The sequence below is a fragment of the Microtus ochrogaster genome, linkage group LG5 (assembly GCF_000317375.1).
Source record: "Microtus ochrogaster isolate Prairie Vole_2 linkage group LG5, MicOch1.0, whole genome shotgun sequence".
Taxonomy (NCBI): domain Eukaryota; kingdom Metazoa; phylum Chordata; class Mammalia; order Rodentia; family Cricetidae; genus Microtus; species Microtus ochrogaster.
Window position 1 is genome coordinate 38,776,058 of NC_022031.1, and position 8,965 is coordinate 38,785,022.

The following is an 8,965-nucleotide window of genomic DNA, read 5'->3' on the forward strand; positions in this document are numbered from 1 at the left end:
GTGTACGCCTGATCACCCAAGGCAGACACCTGCTGTGTACGCCTGATCACCCAAGGCAGACACCTGCTGTGTACGCCTGATCACCCAAGGCAGACTCTGGAGTAGAGGTGGAGTGGAAGGAGGACTGATTCTTCGCGGCTGTCACATGACCTCCACAAGCACACTGTGACATGTGCATGCCTGCACTCACACACGTCGAATATATACACATACACAAATAAGTAAAGAAACACGGACCACCGGCTCATGGAGTTGTAAGAAACAGCTCCCAGCACAGCCCTTTTAGGTTTCAGACTCAAGCATGAGTGGTCTTCTCTACACAGAAAACAGTGAGAAGCAGTGAGAAGGCGCCACTGCCTGAGGGCTGTGTTCAGCACCGTGGGAGAGGGAATCACTTCATGCCGTAGATTATGAGCCAGCCTGTCTGGGTTTATGGAGGGTTTGCGGATTAGGTGTGTCCTACTAAGATCCGCTTACTCACTTTCTTGGAAAGAGCTTAGGCAAGGGTGAGCTTCAATGAGTGTGCAACAAGGAAGTACTGAGGAGGGAAGAGACTCATGGCCCAGCAGAGAAGATGCCATAGGCCTCACAGGGGTTGGGCAGAGGCAAGAGAAACAGAACCCAGAAGCCAAAGGGTCTTGAGCTACCCTTTGTCCCTGTGTTGAAGGCTTTAATCCTTAATATCTACCCTGCTTACTCTTTATGGAGTGGCCCTGAAGGTCACTGTGTGCTGCCCTTCATCTAGAGAGAGGGAGTGTGGGGCAGCCCTGGAAGCTGCCACAGGAACAAGGGGCATAACCCGGACTCTCCTGAGAGAAGGCAGAACTGCCTCCATGTTTACCTCTTCATTTTCAGCAGCCACAGCTGCAGGCTTGGCTTGTGAGGCCAGTCGGCCATAGTCACTGGTCAGCTGGTTGGCAAGAGGCCCCAGCTCTTCGGGGCTGGTGTTGGACTTGGTTACCTAGCGATGAGGGAAGAAGTGAAATTCTGACCAAGCTCAGCTCTCTAGGGCAACCCTCTTTTGTCCCAAACTTACCATCTCCTGAACAGTGACAGCAATGGCCTTGGCTGTCCTCACCATGGTTGTTTGGTAATCTACGAACGAACCTTCTGGTTCACCCATAGGTCCTTCATCTAGCTGAGGGAGGAGGACGAGGCAAGGAGAAAGACCATGAGGATCATGGCTGCTGTGCCCAAAGTCCCTAGACCAAGGCAGCCTCTGTGCCCACAGTACCCAAGGCTCTAACCTGGTTGATGGCCTGGGTGATAGAGTCCACCATGCCACCGACAACTCCGGCAGCACTGGCTGCTTCATTGAGGGTGGTTGTTAGGTCCTCCACAGCCTCCGTCATCATCTGGACAGCTTCCTCCAGGGCTTCCTGGGTGTGTGCCGCTTGCTATGGGGACACAGAGCAAAGACAGCCTGTAGCTCCTGCTTTTCTGGCTCTTCCTAGCAATTACCCCTCCTGGGCCCCCTCACTACCTTGGGGTTACCACCAGCCTCCTTGGCAGTGTACAGCAACTGCAAGGCAGACTCGGCCAACGTTTTAGTCTGGTCCAGAAGTGCCATCTGCTGCGGGTGGCTCAGTGTCTTAGAAGCAGCACCCACTGCGGCCAGGGTGAGTGGTTCAAAGTACTGAGCCATCTGGGACACCTGAAGCAAAAGTTGGGGTTAGGGTCAGGTACTCTCTTAACTTGTCCCCTGGGACTCCTCACACGATTCCCTAGGTACCTTGTGTCCCAGCTGTGAGGCTTCTGCCCGGGCAGCAGTGGCCAGTGGCTCAATGAGATGGGAAATTTCCTGCACTGCAGTGAGCATCTGAGTGTGCAGAGCCTGTGGAGAAAGCAGACAGCAGTCCTGAGTCTAACTGTAATAGGGCCCGCTAGTGCACAGTCTTCTGTCTAGCTGTCTGCATGGGGATGCAAACCAGGGCTCTGTGTGCTTAACATACACTCTTCACTGAGCTACACCCAGCCCCCAGGCTTCCTTCTGTATCTAACGCCTTACCAGACCCAGCATGTCCAGCCCTTGGATGTCTCCATGAAGGATGTCTCCCTGAAATCCTCCTACCCCTACATCCCCTTCCCTGAGCCTGACATCTCCATTCTTGAGTATATTTCTCCTCACCTCCTGAGAGATTCCTTCACGGGGAGCAAGCTGTTGGCTGACAGCAGCAAGAGAAGCCTGGTCTAGGTCCCGCAAGCAGCTGTTCAGAGCTGCAATGGCTGTCTCACACTCCAGCTGCCCTGGGGCTTTGTCTCTGCAGATACAGCACAGCTTCCATGTAAGACCATCTCTTTAAAGGCATTTACCTCAGCCTACCCACCCCCAAATCTGGAATAAATGTACACCAGCAGGATGCCATTTCATCCCTACTCCGTCATCTGCCATGTCTGTCCTCCAGCCACACATGATTCTAACCCGCAGTACCTCATGCTTGTAATAAGTTTCTTGATGGAATCCGAGACAGTCCGAGAGTGGCCAGCTAACACCGACCAGCGTGGGGGGTCCCGGGGATTGACGGCTAGCGCCCGAGCTGTCTGGATGAGCCCTCCAGCACTCTCTAGCATTGTCTTGGCAGAGATTACAATAGGCTCCATGGCAGCTCGGCCCTGAGGAGAGAGGAGGCACGGAGGCAAGTCTCAGACTTGTGTCCACGAAGATGAAGTGGCTCATCAGTTCTCTGACAGTCACTCACCTCAGGGCTGATCTGGGCAGGGACGCTGGAAAATTCGGGGTTGGATGCAAAGGCACTCAGATTATCCACAGCTTCCAGTAGAGGGGCTGTAGCTGCTCGGCACTGGGCACGATTCTCTTCTGTGAAGGCCCCGTCTAGTGCCTGGAAGTGAACGGGGAGCCCCGGGACTCAGTAAGCAGGCACACAAGTGAAACCCAGGCCACCCGTAAGGGCTCAGAGGATTGAAGAGCTGAAGTAGGTAAGTCTGGAGAGGCAAGGGTAGGGGGATCTAGCAAAAGACTTCATGACTTCCTAGTCATTCCCAGACTCAGAAGAGAAGATGAGATGGGTCAGGGGACTTGAAAATTCAAACACTGGAAACCTTGATGGTCTTGACGAGATTGGCTGTACTGTTGGCCACCTCCTTGGCTGATTGTACAAACTGGCGCTTGGCAGTGGGATTGGCGGTCCGAGCAGAAGCCAGGCGACAGCTGTTACACAGTGCAGACGTGTGTTTGGCCACAATAGTGGCTGCAGATAATACCTGAGGAGAGAGACGGAGCAGCTGTGACAAGAGCAGGAAGGAAGGATGCCAACCTAAGGGAGCCACTTTAGATCTGGAGGATGGAGGAGGATACCCTGAAAGTCTGAGAGGAAAGAGCTACGGGAAAAGTGGATACTTAAGACGAACTGGACGTGGGGGCGGGAGAAATGCACAACAGATACATTCATGGAGAAAAATCAAAATGGGGCAAGTGGAAGAATGAGCTCAGAGGTCTCTAGAGAGGTGGTGACCTCAGCACTAAGTGGAAGAACAAGGAAAGACAAGGCAGAAGTCAGTCAAAGCCAAGTGTTCTATGAACGGTGGGGGTGGATCCCCCCTCCCCCCTTTCCTCCTGGGGCCTGTCCATTCTTTCTCAGCCTTGCCCAGGGTACCTGTACTCTTGCATTACCTGAGCCTGGGTACAGCCAGGCTCCCCCAAACTCTGACAGGCCATCTGAATTGCCTGGTTTGCACGGGCAAATTGTGTGGGTTCCACCAGTCCTTGCTGTCCAGCTTGGCTATTGGGGTCAGAGACACCAACCAGATATGCTGCCTGAGGAGAAATGAACAGTGGTGGAGGGAAAGGCGGTTTAGAGAACAGACCTTATCCTTTTGAGTTCTATGTGCATAGAAGCAGTGCCAACAAACCATAGCTACCCGATTAAACAAACGTTCATTCAGCTAAACTGATCCAACATTTCAGAAGATTAGAGAAGTAAACAGGAGGTAGTGTCTGCCTGTAATCTCAATCCCAGGAGACAAAGATGCTGAGTTTGAAGACAGCCTGGAGTAGTGAAATACCATCTCAAAAAAACAAACAAACAAATAGGATTTTATTGAACTTCATTTCAGTTTAGAAGTACAGGTGTTTGTGCTAGATCAGACTGAAAAGTACCAAGCACAACACACTTAAGAAGCAGTATGACTATTTGAATTGCACGTGCATACAAAGAGGCAAGAGTGTATGAATGTTTGAGGCCTAGCCTAGTTTACATAGTGAATCTGAGGCCAGTCAAGGACTATCCTGCTCAAAAGAAAAAGACAAAAATGATAAAATTCTAGAACTACAAGGCTCTTAAACTAGTACCCACGAGGCTTTGGAGTCTGGGAAGTGGCAACAGATGTGGACATTGTTTACTTATTGTTTTGCTTTGTTTTTTGAAGACAGGGTTTCTCTGTGTAACAGCCCTGGCTGTCCTGGACATCGCTCTGTAGACCAGGCTGGCCCCAAACTCAGAGATCCACTTCCCTTTGCCTCCCAAGTGCTGGGATTAAAGGTGTGCGCCACCACGCCCAGCAACATTTACCATTTTTATAATGAGAAGAGCATCAGAATGTTTAATTCATATTCAGTCAACACAGGATAGCTCTGCTTTTTCTTCTGCATGTTTCCCCAAAAATAAAAGGAGAAACAAAACCAGGAAGATTTTTAAAAGTCAAGCCTGGGGCTGAAGAGACAGCTCAGCAATTAATTTCTTGCAAAATACCTGGGTTCAATTCCCAGCACACATATGGTGGCTCACAATCAAAGTTTGCTCTGGGGTATCTGACACCCTCTTCTCATCTCTGAAGGCACCAGGCTCTCACATGGTACACAGACATACATACAAGAAAAACATTCATAAGCATAAAAAAAAAATTTAAAAGTCAAGCTACTTACAGCAGGGTACCTAGGGCAAAGAAAAATAAGGCAGAGGGAAGAGAATGGTAGGCTTTCAGGAAAAAAAAAAAATAGCTGGAAAGAAATTCCCAGGCGGTATATATTTTTTTGAGGGTCACCTGGAACTCACTCTGTAAGACCAGGCTGGCCTCAAACTCAGCAATCCGCCTGCTTCCACTTAGTGCTAAGATTAGAGGCAAGCACGGCAACAGCTGATCTTCCCTTCCCTGCAATTACTTTAACAAAAGTGCTTCACCTAGGTGGGAGTGTAGCTCAGTAGTACAGTGCTTTCCTAACAGGCTGTGAGGCTTTAGTTCAAACCCCAGCACCATAAACAGCCTCACAGCTGGTCAATATAATCAAAGAAGGGTCACAGCGACCTGAACTGTTGGGTGTTCAACACTTCTGATGACCGTCTCCCTCCCCTACTGGAGGAGCCCAGATTTTGCACTAGCCTCTTGAGTTATAGCCTTGCAAAGGGAGAAAGGGCGTGGAAAGCAGGAGCTGCTCTAGGGGTTCATCTGAGGGAAATAACCTGCGCAGCTGCCTCGGTGAAGCCACAGAGGGCCTTGGAGGCTGTGGCAATGGCATCTCCAAACTCCGGCAGATTTCCGTTCTTCGCATTTTGGGAGATGCCAGTCATGGCCTCACCTAGGACCTAAGGAAGAGGGTATCAGGAGGGTTGGATCACGTCCTGAGCACCAAGGTATCAGTGTTAATTCCACTTTCCTGTCCCTGTCTCTCTGAAGCTCCCCATTCCACTAACCTTGGAGTTCTCCATGACACTGTCCAAGCATCCAAAGTAAGACATGTCGTTGATGGGCTGGACTGGATTCTCCAGGAGTTCTCGGACTGTCTGTGTAGGGGAGTGACATGAAATTTGAGACGTTCCCTCAACCCTAGCTCCGTGTTTCGGCTTCCATGCTAAAGGCTCACCTCTAGTTCCCGAAGGGCATTGTCACACTCCTTCTGTCCAGGTGCTTGCTGGGTGCACATGGTGATGAGCTGGTTGATGCTGTCTGTCACTGCCCTGATTTGGGGGAGAGGTGTGCAACTAAGTGACTGGGTGATCTTCCCTGAGTCCTGTGTGCATGGGACTTTCTTTTGCTTGACTACTGCCAAACCTGGGGATGTCTCATGAAATGTCCCCTCTCTGGCCTCTTCACAGGTCCCCTGAGCTGGGCTTTTCAGTTCCTGCTTACCTAGCAGCTGCAGCCAGTTGACTCTTGAGGTTGGGAGCAGCAGGATCTGTGGATAGGGCCTTAGCAGCCAGAAGAAGTTTGCTTGAAGACATGGATATGCCCTTCAAATTGGACACCACCTGGGCTCGGTCCTCTTGACTCTGTTAAAGGTGATGGCATACATTACCCTGTCATATCTGTTTCTAAAAGTATCTTCTTTCCCAAATGTTTACATTCTGTTAGACACTGTGTGAAGGGACCCAGGCCTCAAATACTCGGTGCTCCCTATAGCGCCCTGATCGCACCCACTGCCCCTTCGTACCGGAGCCTGTCCTGCCATCTCCACTCCAGCTTCCAGAAAGGTGCTAAAGTCCTGTCCAAATCGACCCGAGGCCCGAGCCAGGTCCTGAGGGGTTCCTCGGGAGGCCTGCACCAGCTCTGTGGCTGCCTGATTTAACCCAGCAGCAGCTTCGTTCAGTCGGCTCTGAGCTTCTTGAAATGTCCCCGTGCTGGGAGGAAGCTGAGGGGTCAGAGGAGAAAGTCAGTAAAATGGATGGGAGCTGAGACAGAGTTTGGGAAAGGAAGGCAGTAAGAAGGGCATGGGACCTAGGACTAGTGGAAAGGGACAGCTCTGGGAGGGCAGGGTCAGAGGAGAAGCCCAGAGGGAGAAAGCTCTCCTCTGCTAGCCATGCCTGTTCCTACCGAGTCACTGAGGAGTCGCTTGCTGGCATCTCCAACTGTTCTTAGGGCATTATCCACATCTCTCTGGCCAGGCAGGCAGCTGACACAGCGGTTCAGGGCCTGGGTCACAGCTTTCGCCACCTGGAGTACAAAAGAAACAGGGTTGCCAAAGAGAGAATAATCTGGGAGAGCCCTCCTTCCACACTGGGACGTAGAGATAACCAGCTGGCCTGCCACTAAAACTGGAAAAGCCGAGGTCAGGGTCAGAAACAATGATCCTCAAACATCCCCAAACCGGCTGCTCTGCAAGCTTTGTGTCTAAGTTAACAGATACTTCTAAGACAGGAGAGAAGGTGGAATTCAGACAGGTGCTCTATGAGCAGACCTGAGAACACATGAAGCTGAAGAAGGTGTCCTGTTAGGGCGGGCCTTATGAAGAGATTAAAGGATGGGTGGGGAAAAGCCCCTCCCTAACACCTGACCTGAGCAAGCCTTTGCTGGCTCTCTGGGTCCCCTGGATGGCCAGCTGCTTTTTTTGCCTCCTCAATGAGGCTGCTGGCCTTGTCCAGAACGTCACTGGCTGTGTCAAGCACAATGGCCTGCACTGCAGGATCTGATGTCAGGGCAGCGACACCCCGAGCAGCCTGGGCAAGTGACCGTAGTCCACCTGCCACATCCCGAGCTGCAATACCTGGGAATACATAGAGCAGAGGGGTTTGCTCCATCAGCTTTTTTCTTCAACAAGCTCCCCCTTCTCCACTTCCCTATCATGTGTCCCATTTCTAGCCTTGTGCCCACATACCTGCATAGTTCTCATTGCCCTGGGCAACCTCCCCCAGCAGCTTAGCGATGGCGGAGCTCACTGCTTTGGTGCTGTTGCCAAGATCTTGGGCACACTTCTCCATCTGCAGATAAGGGGTGAAGGCTTAGGAGGAGGAACTGAGAAGGCATCTGAGAAGGTTCTGGAGACAGCTGGCAGACTAAAGGAAGGTTCTAGAGCACAACTGAGCAGACTTTCAGTGTTTGAGTGAAGGCCTGTTATTAAGAATACTCACTGTTTCCCCGGGTAAGGGTTTAAGCTTGCCATCTCGAGCTGCTGCCTTTACTTCCTGCAGGTCTTTCTCTAGATTCTGTACGACACTCAGTGCAGAATCCATCTCCAAAGGTCCACATGCCTCCTGAGCCTGTGACGGTGAGCCGCAAGGGTATGGCTAGAGTCATCGCTTGGAGGTTCTACCGTACAAATTCTCCCCCATCCCAGGAGTCCACATGCAGAGCCTCATCCTCCACAGCTAGAACTAGCGCCCATACCTTCTGGGCAGCAGTACGGAGTTCTGCCAGCGCAGTGCCCAGGTTCTTTGCACATTGACTCAGCTGCATTGCTGAAGCCTGGTCCTGGATCGTTGGCACTGAGGCTTTTGCAGCTGCCACCATCTTCCCACCTGGCTGTTGGAGAAGATATGCAAATGAGGTGCAACATCCTGGCTCTAGCCTTCAATGGACACTGGCAGGATGGAGTAAGCACTCAGGTTCGATCTTAGCAACTAGCAGATATTCAGACTGTGGGAGATCTAAAGTATTGGAAAGGTGAGGAGGTCTGGGTCTTAGAAGTGGGGAGTGTCTTGCCTGCAGGAAGCTCTGGCTGGCAGCAATGAGGGCGAGCTGAGCACTGGGGCTGTCAGGTTGAGCTTGGCTTCCTCGGACGCCCTGTACCAGCAGTGGAATCTGCTCTGCCACAGCCTGTAGGTCAAAGTGCTGTGAGTACCGTGTTCTTGAACTTAGGGAAAGAACGACCTTTCTTCTCACCCCTCCTCACTCCCACATGTCTCCTGGAGACTTACCTTACAGCTCTGTACCAGCAGGGGCTGGGGGCCTGCAGAGGCCTTGGAGGCAGACGCTGCATGTTGGGCTGCAGCGATGGTCTGCGTAGCAGAGGCTGCGGCTTGCTTGGCGGCATGCTGAGAGGACAGAGTAATCAGAAGACCAGGAATTCCCAGGCTTTGGCTTACCAGGCCCATGTTACATATTCCTTAAGGAAATACTGACTCTACTCATCTGTCCCCACTCATTCCTTTTTCTGCATCCATGCGTTCACCCCCCACCCTCTGCACAGACTGTCCAGCTTTACCCCCCCTGCACAGACTGTCCAGCTTTACCCCCCTGCACAGACTGTCCAGCTTTACCCCCTACCCCCTGCACAGACTGTCCAGCTTTACCCCCC

General features: G+C 51.8%; 1 protein-coding gene across 2 annotated transcripts in view; it reads right to left on the reverse strand.

Moving 5' to 3' along the window:
* The window catches only part of Tln1 (talin 1), a 31,350-nt gene that overhangs the window by 5,401 nt on the left and 16,984 nt on the right, over positions 1–8,965 (reverse strand). For both annotated transcript variants that reach the window (XM_005362089.3, XM_026786578.1), the window contains 22 exons: positions 8,586–8,702; positions 8,371–8,484; positions 8,056–8,190; positions 7,800–7,928; positions 7,547–7,649; positions 7,227–7,435; positions 6,766–6,885; positions 6,386–6,583; positions 6,085–6,224; positions 5,819–5,912; positions 5,649–5,738; positions 5,418–5,540; positions 3,632–3,775; positions 3,061–3,222; positions 2,700–2,840; positions 2,432–2,613; positions 2,129–2,261; positions 1,733–1,834; positions 1,484–1,654; positions 1,248–1,397; positions 1,037–1,138; positions 842–961 (listed from right to left, as the gene is read on the reverse strand). In XM_005362089.3, the coding sequence (XP_005362146.1) occupies positions 842–961; positions 1,037–1,138; positions 1,248–1,397; positions 1,484–1,654; positions 1,733–1,834; positions 2,129–2,261; positions 2,432–2,613; positions 2,700–2,840; positions 3,061–3,222; positions 3,632–3,775; positions 5,418–5,540; positions 5,649–5,738; positions 5,819–5,912; positions 6,085–6,224; positions 6,386–6,583; positions 6,766–6,885; positions 7,227–7,435; positions 7,547–7,649; positions 7,800–7,928; positions 8,056–8,190; positions 8,371–8,484; positions 8,586–8,702 (2,979 nt within the window). The remainder of the gene's footprint in view (positions 1–841; positions 962–1,036; positions 1,139–1,247; positions 1,398–1,483; positions 1,655–1,732; positions 1,835–2,128; positions 2,262–2,431; positions 2,614–2,699; positions 2,841–3,060; positions 3,223–3,631; positions 3,776–5,417; positions 5,541–5,648; positions 5,739–5,818; positions 5,913–6,084; positions 6,225–6,385; positions 6,584–6,765; positions 6,886–7,226; positions 7,436–7,546; positions 7,650–7,799; positions 7,929–8,055; positions 8,191–8,370; positions 8,485–8,585; positions 8,703–8,965) is intronic.